The sequence below is a fragment of the Lithobates pipiens genome, unplaced genomic scaffold (assembly GCF_037356315.1).
Source record: "Lithobates pipiens isolate NorthernLeopardFrog02 unplaced genomic scaffold, aLitPip1_a1.2 Scaffold_13, whole genome shotgun sequence".
Lineage (NCBI taxonomy): Eukaryota > Metazoa > Chordata > Amphibia > Anura > Ranidae > Lithobates > Lithobates pipiens.
In genome coordinates this window covers 439,197,496-439,216,856 of record NW_027507718.1, presented here as the reverse complement: position 1 = coordinate 439,216,856, position 19,361 = coordinate 439,197,496, and the positions used below count along the sequence as shown (strand labels likewise).

Genomic DNA, 19,361 nt, shown 5'->3' with positions numbered 1-19,361 from the left:
GTACTGGTAGGCTTGTTTGCCTCATGAGAAAGGGCCTGCTATAGGTGAAGAACACAGAAGCCAGCTATAGTGTCTCATAACCTACGTTAGGGGTAATCTGGACATTAGATTAATAATACATTAATCATAATTTAATACGCATATACAATAATGTAATATATACAGAAGTGTGCAGATATACTTTTTTCTTCATGTTTATGTGTATCTGTGGGACTTTGGCATGTGTGTATTGAGTACCAATGTAAACCATGCCCAACATTCAATACAATGTAGCCAAGTCCTTTTTTCAATACAGAGTCCTGCATGCACCACATTTCTTCTCACTTCAAGGTACCCCTCTTTCCCATGTTCTGTTTAAAAATATTTTATTACTGCATTGCAGAGTTTCAGAATATAAAAATGTGTCAAACATTTAGCTCAGGTTTACACTGACAGCGGGAATGAAATTGTGCGAGTTCAGCTGAACTCACAATTTCATTGCCGCATTCAGTCCCGACTTCAGGGGTGATTTCAGAGACATCTGTGTGTGTTGCTGCACAGATGTCTATGGCAATTGCACCCCCAAGTCACCAAAAGTAGTACAGAAACTACTTTTGGGAATCCATCCGAGGTCACTGGCAATGTCATGCTGACATGTCAAATCCCATGCCAAATCGCTTTAATGTGAACCAGGGCTTAAAGTGATTGTAAAGTATAGTTGTTTTTATTTTTTAAAATAACAAACATGTTATGCTTGCCTTCTCTGTGCAATTGGTTTTGCACAGAGCAGCCTGGATCCTTCTCTTCTTGGTTCCCTCTGCTCCTGGCCCCTCCCTCCTATCCCCTCAACCAGCAGCTCTCTATGGGGGCACCTGAGCTGAGTCAGAGCTCAGTGTATCCATTCCATTCAGACATGGAGCCCTGACCAGGCCCCGCCCTCTCTCCCCTGATTGTCTGACTGACTTTGATTGACAGCTACGTGAGCCAATGGCGCTACTGCTGTGTCTCAGCAAATCAGGAGGAGTGTCCTGGATGGCTTAGACACTCGTGGACATAGCTGGAGAGAGATGGGGCTTGGGTAAGTAAATGAGGGGTGCAAGGGAGGCTGCTATACACAGACCGTTTTTTATCTTAATGCAACCTTCTTCCTTTACAACACCTTTAAACTTGAGCAGTACATTACAAAAGAAATAAGACATACACACAACCATTAAAAGGCTTAATAATAATGTTAGTACATGAATATGTAGTTTTAAACAATCCAAGCTGTGAAGAGCAAATGCATATTTGGTGCTCAAGAAAATTGAACCAGTAGGTGGAAAACAGTCCCAGGGCAGGAAGTAGGGCCAGTACTACCTTAATCTAGATTCTAGTTGATGGACCAATTAATGTGAGCCCATGGCTTGAGGTCAATGGAGAAGGTGGTTACACTTGGTGATGTAGAGTAGCAAAGAAGTTAAAAAAAAAATAGAAAAAGGAGAAAGACTAAGATATGAAAAGCCAGTAGTAGGGGGAGTATGAGGGATGGGAATCAGGGAGGGCACCAGGGAATTATTATTATTATTATTATACAGAATTTATATAGCACCAGCAGTTTGTGCAGGACTTTACAATATAAAGGGAGACAGCACAATTACAATACATTTTAATACAGAAGGAATAGGATGGCCCTGCTCTTGGAGTTTACAGATCAGGGAATCAATCCGTGGCAACTTTCAGCACATTATGGACCAACTGTGGGGTTGGTCTATCAGAGGACCAGCAAGGACCAACCCATGGACTCTCTAATTAGTATTTAACAATTGCATCCATCTTCTAATTTATTTGTGTGTTGGAAGAACATCACATCTTTGCCAACACCTTCTTTGACACCATAAATAATAATGTCAAAAGGCAAAACACTCTAAGGCCGCGTACACACGGGCGGACTGTTCGCCCAACTTTGTCCGCTGAACAGTGTTTGGGCGGACAGTCCGCTCGTGTGTGGGCTTTCAGCGGACAGTTTCAGCGGACAGTTGGACGGACAAGGTTTTTCGGAATTTCCGAAAAACTGTCCGCTGAAACCTTGTCCGCTCGTGTGTGTTCGTCAAAAAAAGTTGCGCGCATGCTCAGAAAGGATTTTCACGCCGAAAGCTATAATGCAGTGTATAGGACGTCGCATTTTTCGTCCCGTCGTACGTGCCGTTCACGTCATCGCGCACGGTTTCAGCAAACTGTTCGTACGTCGTGGACTGTTTGCCGAAACTGTTGGACGGACAAAGTTGGGCGAACAGTCCGCGCGTGTGTACGCGGCCTAATGGTTTAAGGATCACTCTTTCTCATGTTCTAAAGTTAGGGGGTATGTATCAATTCATGTTAAATGATTACACAAAATAAAAGGGAATCATTATTTTTTTAAATAATAAAACTCAAAATATAATGATTGACTCAATAATTGTATCATATGTATTACCTAATGGGTTTTTTTTCTGTGTTTCTGGTTTTGTTATTGCCAGGAAAAAAAACTTAGGACGTTACATAAATCAGTTAGTTCTAGCACAGATTGGTTGGGCAGATTTTATGTAACTAAATTATAATGAACTTCATCCAAATAAATACAGGCTCACTGGAATGTGTATCCCAATGTGTAATCCCACCCAGCCTTGTGTTACAAAACATTCCAGTCTAACTGCACTCCAAAGCTAACTGCGTACATTGCTTTTATCTGTGCTCTTTGCTTTACTGGACACAGGACCCCTACTACTGCCTGCACTACTAGACACTGGACCTCTACCACCCTACTACTACCTACACTACTAGACACTGGACTCCCTGCAGCTAAGGTAAACAGCTTTTTTATCTGTCATTGAAACCTGAAGGGTCCCAGGTGCTGGAACTTACTAGAATAACATAAAGCAGTGGTTCTCATCTGCTGGTCTCTGCACTAGTACCAGCAGTCACAGTGGAAAAAATCAAAACTGTTATATAATACATTTTGTGAATTACCTTTCTTTCCAATCTAGTTTAGAACAACCTTTTGTTATAAGGAATGCCAAAGGTGGATTGAGTGTTCCAAATATTTTTAAGCTTGAACAAGAAATGTTGTATCTTTACTGACCATAATATAAAATATGTTGATATCAGATCAGGTTTATAATTTTTGAGGGTAGTTATCATGCCACAAGTAAGCTGATTATAGAAAATGAACATAGGAAAGATGAGGTTATAGAATGGATGGACAAAAAGAGCAGAGGGAAAATGAGAAAGGAACTTAAAAAACAGCAGGGGAGTGAAATCTACAATGAATGGCAGGAATCAAAATTTAATTTGTGTTTTCAATTAAGATTGTTGTTCAGTTGTTTTTCACTTTTATTTTAAATTTTTAAGTTGAAGGGGATCTACTTTCATGAAGAGACTGCTTTGTCTTGAGAACTTTGAGCAAAATCAATTACTTAAGACCTTTGACCCACACCAGTCAAAATATCTTGCCATAGTGAAGATCCACATTTGGAATCAAAATGTTACCATAATCTTTGCTGGTGCATATAAAGTATCTGTAGCACAGGGATATGCAATTAGCGGACCTCCAGCTGTTGCAAAACTACAAGTCCCATCATGCCTCTGCCTCTGGGTGTCATGCTTGTGGCTGTCAGAGTCTTGCTATACCTCATGGGACTCATGGGTAGTTTTGCAACAGCTGGAGGTCCGCTAATTGCATATCCCTGCAGCAGGTAATTTTTCTATCAAACCCATATTACTAACATTAGGGAAAGGCAGGTCAAGGGGATTCGTCACATTACTGGTGTCCTTGTTTAGGCTTGTGATGACCCACATTTCCTCTAGCATTGGACAGTAGTATGTCCAGACAAGGCAACGGGTCTTGTGTATATTATTACAGTATTTGTGAGTTCATCACTGCGGTATAAGACCCTGTGTGAGCGATGCTTGAATAATAATCTGACTACATAATTTTTTTACAGAACCAAAAGAAGACATACTTATGTCATAGGATTGAAGTTACACCATTGGTTTCCGTTTGTAATTTCTTTTCAAAGTTCACTAGCGTTCATAGCATTGTAATGAAGTAAGAAATGTAATATTAGGGAGCGTACATGAGTCATCTGTTTGTTTTAAAAATGAGTTCTTGTGAACCAAGAGCTAGTTATGCTTCTGGATGGAGTGGCGGCCTGTCCAAGGGGGGCACACGGGGGGCACACGGGCACTGCCCCCCTATCTATGCGTCCAGCCCCCTGATCAACATACAGGGTGCCAGACCATGGATTCCAATGGTGGGGGGTGTTATTTTATGAAGCATGTGATTAGAGCCAGATGCTCCAATAGGCTTCAAAATAAGGGTGGGCTTGGGGTGCAGGGCACTGGGCTCAGAGCCCACCCAGTTGTGTGACAATAGCAAATTAATATTTGCTATTCTCACGCTAATCCTCCCAGCCAATCAGGAAGCGGGTCGTGAGACCAGTCACCTGATTGGCAGAAGGGACAGGCAATCCTATGGAACAATATAAACAAAGAAAATGCAGCGCACAAAGCAAAAAAATTATATATAAACACATTTAAAGTAACAATATAAACAAAGAAAATGCGGCACACAAATCCTATTGAACGCCTAGGAGGAGGAGGAGAGAGGGGACGCATGGCAGAAGCTGCCATGATGATGGAGCAAAGGACACGGGAGCCACTGCCCATGAGCAAGCAAGCAGTGGGAGGGTTGCCACAGGGGGAAAAACCCGCCGCCCCCCAAAAAACAAACAAAACACCAGCTGCTATTGGTATGGATCATGTGCCTAAGGGACATATGCATAGCTCCCAAATGTCCCTAATTTCGGGAGACTGTCCCTGATTTGGGACAAAGGGGACTTCTCCAGCTCGCCCATGCAAGCACTGCAAGGTGGCAGGAGGAGGGGGGATGTCCCCTCCCGCCGCCTGTAAAAACAATCAAGCGGCTGAACAGCCGCCATGATTGTTTTTACATGACAAAGAATTGCAGGCATCATTCAGATATCACCACTCAAAATGCAGAACGTCATATGACGGCCTCCAGGCAGGAAGTGGTTAAGGGGCATGGCAAGGGGCATGTCCTATGCCTACATACTTTTGCTAATAGGTGCCCCTCATTCCCATCTTAAAAAGTTGGGTGGTGTGCATATGCTGTGGACCAACTTGGGAAAACAATTCATAGGACAGGTAGAATACCAATCAAAATCACTACTATTCCCCCTACGTCAATGTCTGCCTTGCCCAATCTCCCCCTTCCTCCACTGGATTTCTTGACATTACCATTTATTAAAGTAATTGTGTCTGTGACAGCGGCGTTGGCTGCACAAAGGCACCAGCAGGTGGTTACATCAAGCCTGAAAGTCTCCATATGAAAACGAAACATTTCTAATTAACAAACCAGGACAATTTAGAAACCTGCACTAACCAGTTTCCTCAAAGCTATCTTTATAATTGTTGGAGTTATTACATGAAGATCAGAATTTGTGTACAAATAAAGCACAACTTTTATAAAAGTTTTTTCATAAAGGAGGAAAATGAAACTCCTTGCAGAAATAAATCGGACACTTCCCTTAGGTTCAAAACTGTAGTAAATAAATAGAGCGAAAACCTGATTGGTCAATATAGGGTCCGCCGTGTACTTGTTTTTCTTTCGCGCTTTTTAGAAGTGCATCACGCTTGAATTTGTTCAGGACACTTGGCACATGAATGTATTCAGGGAATAAATAAACTCATCTGCGTATATACTGATATTTTGATAATCTGACCTACTGTCTGTGTTATCACTGCTTCTATGTATCTAGCGATAAAAATATATCCTTGTATACCGCTGAAAGTAACCATCGTTTTAATTTATTCAGATCAGAAACAATGGTTCCCACTATTCCCTACTGAGTCAATATTTGTGGATGAACCCTGCCAAGTTAAACTGGCTCCTCCATATTTCCTGGCACTCAGCTTTCCATCAAATAAACTAATACATAACAGTCCACTAGATTGAAAGGGTAATTACACCTCTGAAAAGGTATAAATATACTTTTTACCAATATAAAGTAACAGCTTCCCTTATACTACAATTCCCTTTTCTTTATTTTTTGCTTCTAAAAAATTCCCATATTCAGTTGCTGGAATTTTTTTTCAAACAAAAGCACAGGCAAGTTTATACAAATTATTATTTAGTGTGGTGTGTAAACTATGTAACAATTCTTCTCCCTTTGTTAAAATTTAACACCAGCCCCATTTTTTTTTGGTTTTGGATAGTAAGGAAAGCAGAGCCTTTGTTAGCATTTTATTTTTATCTGTGTGAGAGATGATATCAGACTAAACAGGAAGTAAGGAGAAATTTGTACAGTGGGGACACAGAAATAAATACACATTTTCTAGTAAAAAATGTTGAGAACCGGACTCAGGATTCTATTGCTATGTGTGTTCCAAGGAGGGAGATTTCTCTTCACTTCCTGTCCAGGTGATAGGTTTCAGAACAGGAAGAGAGGAAAGTTCAACTCTGGAATAGAGAAAAAAGTTTCAGTACCGACCTCTCCCATGCACAGCAAGGGTTGAATGCTAGTTATCTCTAGGGGTAGAGAACAACGGTGCATTACTTGCATTACTTACCCTTCATTCCTATTCTCTTCTGGGCTGTGGGTGGTGACTCAGCATCATCATGCACAATACAAGGCGATGTATGAAAAGTAGGTAAGCGTGAGACTTGTAGGTGACCAGCCGCACAAACTGGGGGAGCCTGCAGGAGCGAGGAATAAAGTGAGTATCCTGGTTTACTTCTCCATCCAAAGGCAAAAACGAGCATATAACAACCCTTGTATTGGCGGAGGTCACAAAAAGTGTAATTTTTTTTTTCCCTGTACCTGAAGATTACATTTAAAGTGGTTGTAAACCCTTAAGCCGCGTACACACGGGCGGACTGTCTGGCCTACTTAGTCCGCCGAAACACATTTCAGCGGACAGTCCGCTCGTGTGTGGGCTTCAGCTGACTTTTTCAGCGTGCAGTCTGGCGGACTAAGTATTTTGGAATTTCCGTAATACTGTCCGTCGGACTCGCATTTCGGCGGACAATCCGCCCGTGTGTGTGCCAGTCCGCCGTACTTTTGAAATGAGCGAACTTTTCCCGCCTGGAGAAAAGTCCGCTCATTTCGAGCGGGTATCCAGGTAGGCGGGGCCCGCAAAGGAGACGTCGCTGGCCCCGCCGCCTGGTATGGACTTAAAGGGGAACCCCAACGCCGAAAAAAAACGGCGTGGGGGTCCCCCCCAAGTCCACAACAGACCCTTGTCCGAGCACGCTACCCGGCCGGCCAGGAAAGGGGGGTGAGCGAGCACCCCCCCTCCTGAGCCGTACCAGGCCACGTGCCCTCAACATGGGGGGGTGCCTTGGGGAAGGGGGGGCCGCGCGGCCCCCCCACCCCAAAGCACCTTGTCCCCATGTTGATGAGGACAAGGGCCTCTTCCCGACAACCCTGGCCGTTGGTTGTCGGGGTCTGCGGGCGGGGGGCTTATCGGAATCCGAGAGCCCCCTTTAATAAGGGGGCCCCCAGATACCGGCCCCCCCACCCTATGTGAATGAGTATGGGGTACAATGTACCCCTACCCATTCACCTGTAAAATAAAAGTACAAAAAAAAACACAACACACGGGATAAAATACTTTATTGCACAGCTCCGGGGGTCTTCCGTCTTCGGGGGTCTTCTCGCCGGACTCCTCCGCTATCTTCTTGTAGCTCTTTTGCTTGCGGAGGAGTCCAGCTGTCTTCCTCGCCGCCGGCCTCTTCTCCCGACTTCGGGGGTCTTGTCCCCCTCTTCGGTTCTTCTGCCGGGCCACCGTGCCTTCTTATAGCTCTTTTACAGGCGGTGGCCCGGTCTTCTGTCGCCGCCTTCGCCGCCGCCTTCCGTTCTTCTTCTTCTTCTTCTTCTTCTTCTTCTCCAGGAGATGTTGCCTCGACGATTGCCTGGAATGCCAGGGACGCACTGCTTATATAGGGACAATGGGGCGGTGTCACATGGCTTTATGTCACATGGGTTGGTCACATGGGTTGATGTCACATGGGGACTATGACATCGTAAGGGGGCGGGGTCACCATGTGACACCAACCCATGTGACATAAAGCCATGTGACACCGTCCCATTGTCCCTAAATAAGTGGCCACGCAGTGCGTCCCTGGCATTCCGGCCGGAGAGATCGTCGAGGCAACATCCCCTGGAGAAGAAGAAGAAGAAGAAGAAGAACGGAAGGCGTCGGCGACGGCGGCGACAGAAGACCGGGCCAGTGTTGTGTTTTTTTTTGTACTTTTATTTTACAGGTGAATGGGTAGGGGTACATTGTACCCCATACTCATTCACATAGGGTGGGGGGGCCGGTATCCGGGGGCCCCCTTATTAAAGGGGACTCCTGGATTCCGATAAGCCCCCCGCCCGCAGACCCCGACAACCAACGGCCAGGGTTGTCAGGAAGAGGCCCTTGTCCTCATCAACATGGGGACAAGGTGCTTTGGGGTGGGGGGGCCGCGCGCCCCCCCCCTTCCCCAAGGCACCCCCCATGTTGAGGGCACGCGGCCTGGTACGGCTCAGGAGGGGGGGCGCTCGCTCGCCCCCCTTTCCTGGCCGGCCGGGTAGCGTGCTCGGACAAGGGTCTGTTGTGGACTTGGGGGGACCCCCACGCCGATTTTTTTCGGCGTTGGGGTTCCCCTTTAAGTCCATACCAGGCGGCGGGGTCAGCGACATCTCCTTCGCGGGCCCCGCCTACCTGGAGACGCGCTCGAAATGAGCGGACTTTCCTCCACGTGTGTGGGCGAGTCCGTTCATTTCAAAAGTAGGGCGGATAGTATGGCGGACTTAGTACGCCGTATTAGTCCGCTCAAAAAGTGCCGTGTGTGGGCAAGTCCGTTCATTCGAAAGTATGACGGACTGTCCGTCGGATTGTCTGACGGACTAAGTTGGCCAGACAGTCCGCCCCGTGTGTACGCGGCTTTACATATACCCAGTTAAGTGACTGGCCTCAGGTGATACACAGAGATGAAACAAATCCTCCTACATACAGTATCTCACAAAAGTAAGTGCACCCCACACATTTTTAAAAATATTTTATTCTACCTTTTCATGTGACAACACTGAAGATATGGCACTTTGCTACAATGTAGTGTCAAGTAGTGAGTGTATAACATATAGCTTGTATAACAGTGTAAATTTACTGTCCCCTCAAAATAACTCAACACACAGCCATTAATGTCTAAACCACTGGCAACAAAAGTGAGTACACCCCTAAGTGAAAATGTCCAAATTGGGACCGATTAGCAGTCTTCCCTCCCCGTTGTCATGTGACTCATTATTGTTACTAGGTCTCAGGTGTGAATGGGGAGCAGGTGTGTTAAGTTTTGTGTTATCGCTCTCACTCTCTCATACTGGTCACTGGAAGTTCAACATGGCATCTCATGGCAAAGAACTCTCTGAGTATCTGAAAAAAAGAATTGTTGCTCTACATAAAGATGGCATAGGCCAGTCATGACAAACCTTGACACCCCAGATGTTTTGGAACTACATTTCCCAATTTCCCATGATGATCATGCACTCTGCAGTGTAGTTGAGTATCATGGGAAATGTAGTTCCAAAAACATCTGGTGTGCCTAGGTTCCCAATCACTGGCCTAGGCTATAAGAAGATTGCCCTGAAACTGAGCTGCCAAGACCATTCAGTGGTTTAACAGGACAAGTCCTATTTAGAACAGGCCTCGCCATGGTCAACCAAAGAAGTTGAGTGCACATGGCCTAGGCTATAAGAAGATTGCACATGGCCCAGCCTCATATTAGAGGTTGTCTTTGTAAAATAGACAGATTAGTGCTGTCAGCATTGCTGTAGAGGTTGAAGGGGTGGGGGGTCAGCCTGTCAGTGTTCAGACCATACTCCGCCCACTTCAAATTTGTCTGTATGTCTGTCATCCCAGAAGGAAGCCTCTTCCAAAGATGATGTACAAGAAAGCCCGCTGAAGACAAGCAGACTAAAGACATGGATTACTAGAACCATGTCCTGTGGTCTGATGAGACCAAGATAAACTTAATTGGTTCAGATGGTGTCAAGCGTGTGTGGTGGCAACCAGGTGAGGAGTACAAAGACAAGTGTGTCTTGCCTACAATCAAGCATGTTGGTGAGAGTGTCATGGTCTGGGGCTGCATGAGAGCTGCCGACACTGGGGAACTACAGTCCATTGAGGGAACCATGATTGCCAACATGTACTGTGATATACGGAAGCAGAGCATGATCCCCCTCCCTTCCGAGACTGGGCCACAGGGCCGTATTCCAACATGATAACGACCTCAAACACACCTCCAAGACAACTACTGCCTTGCTAAAGAAGCTGAGGGTAAAGGTGATGGACTGGCCAAGCATGTCTCCAGACCCAAACCCTATTGAGCATCTGTGGGACATCCTCAAATGGAAGGTGGAGGAGCACAAGGTGAAGGGCTTCAGTGGCAACCTGTGAAGCTCTGGTGAACTCCATGCCCAAGAGTGTTAAGGCAGTGCTGGAAAATAATGGTGGCCACACAAAATATTGACACTTTGGGCCCAATTTGGACATTTTCACTTAGAGGTGTACTCACTTGTTGAGTTATTTTGAGGGGACAGTAAATTTACACTGTTATACATGCTGTACACTCACTACTTTACATTGTATTTTAGTGTAATTTCTTCAGTGTTGTCACATGAAAAGATATAATAAAATATTTACAAAAATGTGAAGGGTGTATTCACTTTTGTGAAATACTGTAACTTTTTGTTTGCAGCCAATTGTCCTGTAGATCCTTGTAAAAATCATAGATGAAAAGGATTACTCACAAAACAGGGGGTGGGGAGCTGCAGTTGCACACTATACATGAGTGATGAAAGCTGATTGGAGGGAAGGGACACAGCCCTCTTCACACAGGAACAGAGCTTAGGCTTTAAATTAGCTAAAGGTCCTTCCTCTGTCACCATTTTATCTCTTGGTGTCAGGAAAACTTGTCAAAAGTAACTCCTACAGATGTCAGAGGAATGAGACAGCACAGAGAAATGACACTTAGGCCAGGTTCACACTGCTGCAAAGTAGCGCAACTTTGAATCCGACATGCCGGTACAACTTTATCATGGCTTGCATACAACTTCTTTAACAGAAGTCAATGCAGGTCATATTGAAGTGGCATCAAAAGTAGTATATACTGTATCTAGCAGGATACCTCATTTACTTATTGGCTTGCTGTCCTCTGCTGTGTATACTGTCTATCTATGTGCCTATGGTTTCCTTCTATAGGGTAGCTACACTGCCATGCTGGGTTCTCCTGGAACCCCAACATAACCACCCTAATGAGTGTGCTCCAGGGCAGAACCACTACTGACTCTCCATATCATTCAGCTCCCAAGAACTGCATTACAAGCCACTCCCATGTCCCTCCTCCAGGCTCTGACAGAGGTTCCCGTCCTTTTTGCAGAAGCATAACTTTGTGATGTGAACAGTGCACTTAAATTTGGGGAAGCTGGGACTTGGGATGCGCTTTTAAAAACATGGAAAAGTAAGTGCTCTATAGCAAATCAAGACAAAATAAGTTATAGCCTCACTTCCTTGGGTGGACCTAAAAGGAAAACTAAAAACAGTACTGCAGGCTTAATACTATAATACTCAATGGCATTTAAATCCTAAAAGAGGGTCTAATCCCATCATATTTTATTTATGATGGTTGTCATTTAACCTGGAAAACTGAGGACATCTAGTGGCAGAGAGGAATTACTGCAAGGGACAGCACTGCAGAGGAGATGAGTATTGCAATCAAAACTACTGTTTTCTGATGCTGCCTGGGGGACTTTGGGTTTAGCGAGAACCTACACTTCTGAGTGCTCCCAGAATAGAAGTTAAAGTGGAGGTCTGCCCACCGCTGCAAAATTAAAAGCCAGCAGCTACACATACTGTAGCTGCTGATTTTTAACCACTTCAATACCGGCCTATTCTGGCACTTCTCTCCTACATGTAAAAATCATAATTTATTTGCTAGAAAATTACTCAGAACCCCCCAAGCATTATATATGTTTTTAGCAGACACCCTAGGAAATAAAATGGCGGTCATTGCAACATCTTGCACGGTATTTGTGCAATCATTTTTCAAACACCTTTTCTTTTGGAAAAGAAACGGTTTCATGAAGTAAAAAATAGCAAAACAGTAAAGTTAGCCCATTTTTTTATACAATGTGAAAGATGATGTTACGCCGAGTAAATAGATACCTAACATGTCACACTTTAAAATTGTGCACACTCATGGAATGGCGCCAAACTTCGGTGCTTAAAAATCTCCATAGGCGACACTTTGAAAATTTTTACAGGTTACCAGTTTAGAGTTACAGAGGAGGTCTAGTACTAAAATTATTGCACATGCTCTAATTCACGTGGCGATACCTCACATGTGTGGTTTGAACAGCATTTACATATGCGAGCGGGACTTTCATGTGCGTTCGCTTCTGAGCGCAAGCTACTGGGGACAGTGGCGTTTTGATTTTTAATTTTTTTTAGATTTTTGCACTTTTTTTGATTTTATTTTTTTTGATCACTTTATTCCTATTACAAGGAATGTAAACATCTATTGTAATAGGAGTGGTGTGTGACAGGTCCTCTTTATGGAAAGATGTGGGGTCAATAAGAACCAACATCTCTCCTCCAGGCTGGAAAGCATGAGAAGGGGGAAAAAAATTCACAGATCTCATGCTGACAGCCACGATCGCGGCTTTGTTTACTTACGGGAACTGCGGGCAATGGAGGGGGAGGGGGGGGGGGACAAAAGAGCGGAAGTTCCACCCTTTAACTCAGCTGAAAAGAATTACACCATGGGGTTGATTTACTAGAACTGGAGGAAACTGCAAAATCTAGTGCAGCTCTGCAGAGAAACAAATCAGCTTCCATGTTTTTTTTTGCCAAAGCTTAGAGTGGAAGTCCCACGAATTATTTTTTTTTTTTTTTAAGTCAGCAGCTACAAATACTGCAGATGCTGACTTTTAAAATAAGGACACTTACCTGTCCCAGGGTCCAGCAATGTTGGCACCCGAGTCCAAACCGTCCCTCGGATGCTGCCTCCGCCATCTTCGGTAAGGGAATCAGGAAATAAAGCCTTGCAGCTTCACTTTTCGGTTCCCTACTGCACATGTGCGAGTAGCGCTGTGCAATCCAAATGGTCCCTGCTGTCTCCTGGGACCCATGTGTGTCCCAGCAGACAGCGCAGAGGGACGGGAAGAAGCATAGACTCCTGTGGTAGTCTATGCCCAGAAGTGGGTGCAAATGCCTGTCTTAGACAGGAGGGGGGGGGGGTCCAAAAAGGGGAGGTTCAATTTTTGTGTGAACCTCCACTTTAATTAAGAAAGCTGAACTTAGAAGCCGATTGGCTACCATGCACAGTCTGCATTACTGAAAGGCTTCTGGAACTATTATAGGCCAAACCTGTAATTCACTCTGAGTTGTACTGCCAAATATCATGCATTCAAAACAATAAGAGCAGATACAGGTAAATAGCCTTTCATAAAACAATATTTCCAGCTGTAATGTTGTGCTTGGATTGGTCTTTTCATAATGAACTACAGCATTCATTTAGACTTGTAAGGTACTTTCTTTTTATGTAGCAATACGTCATTTAAAAAGCCATGGTCTGTCTCCAGGTGTAAAGACCTGTAATTATCCCAGAATTAGAGGCTGTCTTCCATGTTATGCTCTTGCTGATCAGAGACTACAGATCCATTCTCCCATGGAATTCCAGATCCTTGTGACATTTTAAATACAGGATATAGATGTTGAATGGATGTAGTGAAAATGACTCTATTTGATATTCAGCTATGGCTTTGTTCCATCACAAATATTGCCTTTAGTCTTCCATTAAGGGTACATTCTAAGAAGACAGAAAAACTTGCAATGTAAAACCTAGTTTTATCTCGCTTCAAGATTTTCTGAATGACTGATCCAGAACAAGTGCTCAGAACGGGAAGTGTAGAAAGAGGTCAGAAGTCCTTATCTAAGTCTTTGTTCTGGTTTATACACTTGAATTATCATGGATAGACGGACAACATGATAGCCAAGCAACAAGCATTTGCAGAGTGAGAACTAAATGGCAGCCTCCAAGATTTTATTTAAAGTGACCCTTGCAATTCGTCTTACTGTCCCCATCTAACAGTACCTGTGCACAGAATATAAGCTATTTATTGCACCCTTCGTCATTAGGCTCCATGCACACTGAAGCTCAAAAAAGCTATTTCTGGACGCCAGATTGCTGGCAGAAAACGCTGGTTGAAAAACCTGCTTTTAACAGCATTTTATACTAGCGTTAATGAGCGTTAATGAGCGTTTTACAGCGTTAGCGTTAATGGGCGTTTTTTATAAAAATACACAGAGGACACTCCAAAAATCCCACAATGCATTGAAAAATAGAATAGCTTTTTTGAGCTTCAGTGTGCATGGAGCCTAAAAATCAACTTTTTTTTTTTTTTGGGGTTGTCTGTGTATTTGTGCCCAAATACAGACTGGAATTGTTTTTCAGCTGGTCAGGAAAAAGGGGGGGGGGGGTTGTCATTGAATCTGGTCAGGTAAAGTAAAATCAATTAATACGTTTCCACAGCTTCTACTGTATTTAAGGGATTTCCTGCAAGCAAGGGTTTGAGGCAAACCTAATTTGTTTGAGGTTCAATGTCCTGGCAAACTAATGTGGGAATTTACCAGATCAAATTTTTTTTTAACTCTGATACCATGTACACACGACTGGACTTTACGGCAGAAAATGTCCGACGGTCTTCCCGACAAACTTTCGACAGACTTCCGAACGAACAGACTTGCCCACACAGGAACAGACTAAAGTCCATTCGTTTTGAACATGATGACGTACGATGGGACTAGAAAAGAAAGTTCAATAGCCAGTAGCCAATAGCTGCCCTTGAGTCGTATTTGGTCCGTCAGACCAGCATACAGACGAACGGTTTTCACAATAGGAATTGATTCCGTCGGACAGATTTGAAACATGTTCTATTTCTAGGTTGTTCTGAAATTTTTAAAGAAAAACGATTGGACTATTCGAATGATTCCGTCTGACCTATTCTGCCAGAAGGTCCGGTCGTTTTTACGCGGCATAATACACTGCCTGGCCTTTGAAAATATGTCTGCTTGCCTAGAAGGGCCAATAATAATAGGGCCTTTTTTTATATATAGGGGTACATGTACTTTTGTGCTTACATTAGGCAAGGCTGCGGTGGCATTTTCATTACTATGCCCCTCTGCCCAGGAAGGGGTTTGCACATTCCTGGCAGTATGTAATATGCATATAAAAATGAGCCAACTTTAGGGAAATAAAGCCTTATGCCGCTTTAAGCCAGTGATGTCACTGATAGTGGAGTTAAAGCCCTCCAATTAAACAGCCTTGGAAGCAGACTAATGCTACCTTTTCTTAAGTTGACCTCACATGTATACTCTTGGCTGGAAATTGTGAACACAGTACAGAGGGCAATAGACACTTTATACTCTTAAAGTAGATACAAAATCTTGGCCAGTTAGAATTTTAATGTTAGAGCAGCCTTTTTCACCCAGGGTGCCCAGGCACCCTGGGGTTCCTTGAGGTTTCTTCAACGATGCCTTTGCAAAATGCCTAAAAATTGTATACAAGCTGGCGTGTGGATGATGCCTGTCTTTCAGTTACAGAAAACCACAGGTTTTCATTGTGCACCATTACAACCTTCTAGCTGCCAACATCCTAAAGACCAATGGCATCATCAGTTGATATGGAGGATGGCAGTCACCAGCACTGACCCTCCCCTGCCCCTCTTTATCAGCGTTGGGGTCTCATCAGCTGAGTGATGGGGAAAAACTGAGGGAGAAGAGAAACACTGGAATACTATTCAGTACTAGTTTTCAAAAGTGTATTTTGCTTTGGAAGAATAAATCACATCTAATATTGAGTGTTCAACTTATGTGGATGTTTTTACATTTTAAAATGGGATGCCTCGAGATTGTCCATCGTTTTTAAAGGGTGCCTTGACTGAAAAAAGGTTGAGAACGACTGTGTTAGAGCGCTATGTATCATAAAATAATGTTTTCATCTTTTGAAAACCTGTTGATCTCCTGCGGTCTTTTTTCAGCCACTTTATTTCTGTACCAGTATGGGCCACACATCGTTACTCAGGTCAGACTTCCTAAACATAACATTATACCTGCACAATATGTGCCAGGATGGTCACTTGTAACCTCCATTATATTCGCAGGTGACTGGGTGATGATGCAGGAGCGCAATCAGAACACAGATTTTGCCCTATAATAGAAAGTGTCTAAACAAGGTCATTCATGGCAGGATAATCAGGTAGTATTTTAATGAAATCTGTAGATTTAAAAATATCAAAAACAAATTTTTAAATGACGTCATCATGTTAAAGCATGCATGTGTGATGACGTCTCTACCAGGCTCTGCCGGATGCGTTTTGTCACAGCAGACATCTTCAGGAAACAGCAATAATCGGTGTGCTTCTGTGTTTACAGTACATGCTTTTACTACAATATGCTTGTGAGTATCTGTTTAAATAAAGTGGGAATACAAAAAAAAGGATAATGCATTATAGTTCTTCTGTTTTCCTGCTTTATGTTACTGTAATCAGTGCAGAATGCTGGTAGCATCACCTTTGAAAAGTATTAAGATTCCTATGCTGGCTACTTCTGCTCTGATAGTTGGAGCTGATCACTGATGGCCGTTTAAATGGTTGATTGGCATCCCTAGGGTATATTCTTATACACTAGTGCTTTTTGGCCTCACTCTCTGGAGGTCATTCCATCTGGTAAGGAGGCGGTGTGTTATTATGGTGGTGGAGCACTGACTCTCACAAAGGTTCACTTTAAAAAGTTTCACTACAGATTTTCTACATGTTATATGGACCATACAGTATTTGTTCATTTTTGAATATTGATCTATTCATGGAAAGCCACTTTATACTGTATATTATATACCATCACATATTTGTTCACACAATTTTAATAATTGTTAAAGGGATAGTGCAACGTATATGTATGTATGATATTTTACTGATTTAGGTTCAATTCTACTGTAATATAAGTAAAGCAGGACAGGTTTTATTCAAACATGGAATTTAATGGCTGCATCTGGCAATGTCATACAGTTCAATATGTAAAGTATCGCACAAGCTAATTTTAAATCTTTTTTTCTATTTTTAGATATAGTCTCAATATGATGCTCCTGGCAGTCATCTTGGCTATCAGTATTTCTTTTGGAGCCACAGCAGAAGAGGGACAGACATGCCAGTCTGAGATAACAACTATTTTACAGAAGGTCGATGAAATATATGATTCCATCTACAATGGCGTTCCAAACAAAGAAGATAAAGCTATATACGCCACCTGTAAACTACAACCAAACCCAAAATTAGGTGATGATGAAATCAAAATCATGGGACAGATCTTGTTCAAACAGATCTATCCAAATGGGGAGTTGGAAGCAGTATTCTCCATAGAAGGTTTTCCTCAGGATGTTAATCAGTCTGTTAGAGCAATTCACATCCACGACTTTGGTGATATCAGTAATGGCTGCGATTCTGCTGGAGGACATTACAATCCATTTTCTGTCGACCATCCAAACCATCCGGGGGATTTCGGTAATTTTCGTGTCCGTAATGGCAAGATCCAGCAGTATCTCATGAATCTTGGAGCGAAAATGTTTGGTCGAGTGTCTATAATTGGAAGATCAATAGTTGTACACAAGATGGCCGACGATCTTGGTAAAGGCGATAACCGGGCTAGTTTGGAAAATGGAAATGCAGGCGCACGTCTTGCCTGTTGTGTGATTGGGACAACCAATAAAAATAGCTGGGAAAAATACATGGAAGAGAACGCAAAGTTAAAAACCCCAAGAGTTGCAAGACGTATCACTATGCAACAAAAGAAGCCAAAATAATTGCATTGGCAATGTGAAGTCAGTCTCAGATTTAATATTGCCTATGATGTTAGTAATGCTCTTTATTCAGGCATATTATAGATCTGTGCTAGTCGCAAAATATGTAAAAGCCTTAGTGTGATCAGTCAATTTTCTGTCAAAAAGATTGATGTTGTATACAGGCATTTTCTTTGTAAGCCTAAAATGAACAAGTAAAGCTGAAACTTCACCTTGTCTGGTTTTGTAGTAATTATTCTATGGTCAAGTGTCATTCTTAAAAGATACGGGATATATAGAAATGAATGATCGACTAACTCTCCATTCTAGCAGCCACTGCCGCTTTCTCTGCTTTCCCTCGGTAGGTTTATCTGCAATGTCACTGCAGGTAATACAACTCATTCGTATAATAATGCTACATGACTTCCGTCAGGCAGGTTGAAAAAAAATTGTCCATTAAAATGATACTAAACACACACTGTTAAAGTTACATTGTCCCTTCTATTTCTGTATGTGGATGATGGTACTATGTTTATTTAAATTTAAAAAAAACAACAACTTCTAAGTACCTTTTTCCTAATCAATATACAGCTGTCACATGACCCAGCTCTTTCCCAGCCTGTCTGCAGGGAAACAGTGGCAGAGGAATCCTCTAGTCCTCTGCTGCTGGTCACATATTCAAAATAAAAAAAGCAACCTTTGGAATACAGAGTAAAAATGAATAATTATCAATAAACGGTTTTTAAATTCTCATACAAATATATATTTCAAATGAAAGCTGTATTATTTTTGGCAATACCATGGTGTGGGTGGATTTCTGCCAGTTACAGCCCCTCCAGCCTGTGTCTAACAATAAGAGGGAGGTGAAGTCTCCATTAATTTACATGTATTTTCCCACCCCCATTGTGTTTAGCTGGTTAATGGGCATTAAGGAGGAGGGATGGAGTGGGCTGTCATTTACCACTGTGTATATGTCTACATGTGTGACTCTATAGTCACATGGGCTGCTCAGATGTGATAGGGAGGAAATGGTCAGCATAGAAACCCACTGAAAACTGAGGAACACCACTCTGTAAAATCCCTAGCTGAATTGGAGACATGATCAGAAGGGGGAGATAGAGAGCGCAAGATCAACCAGTTTTTTTTTTTTTTGCAGAATACAAAAAACGAATCCCATATTGACCGAGTATGAACACCATGGATTTGTATTGAGCAAACTATAAAATGGTGCATGTATTCAAATCATGTATTGCATATGAGTTTTACAACCACTTTAATTAAAAAAAAAAGTCCCTGGCTACATTTTTTCTCTATGGTCCTATTGTATGTAGCTCACTTTCTAGATGGACTAGGAACTATGGAATGTGTAGCATGCACATGACCACAACAGCCATGCACTGCTTGCTCTAAACAAAGCGAAGTAAGCAAAAAAGGAGGGGGTTGGAAGAATATGAAGATTGGTACAAGAAAG

At 42.9% G+C, this 19,361-nt stretch overlaps 1 protein-coding gene across 2 annotated transcripts in view; it reads left to right on the top strand.

The window, feature by feature from the left end:
* LOC143975366 (extracellular superoxide dismutase [Cu-Zn]-like) overlaps window positions 1-18,127 on the top strand; it is a 68,938-nt gene extending 50,811 nt beyond the window's left edge. Inside the window, exons 1-2 of one of the 2 annotated variants that reach the window (XM_077477698.1) lie at window positions 2,610-2,801; window positions 17,179-18,127. In XM_077477698.1, the coding sequence (XP_077333824.1) occupies window positions 17,192-17,914 (723 nt within the window). In that variant the 5' untranslated portion in view covers window positions 2,610-2,801; window positions 17,179-17,191 and the 3' untranslated portion in view covers window positions 17,915-18,127. Of the gene's footprint in view, window positions 1-2,609; window positions 2,802-17,178 lie in introns of those variants that run through there. The other variant, XM_077477697.1, reaches the window with a different exon arrangement.
* Window positions 18,128-19,361: the final 1,234 nt, after the last annotated feature.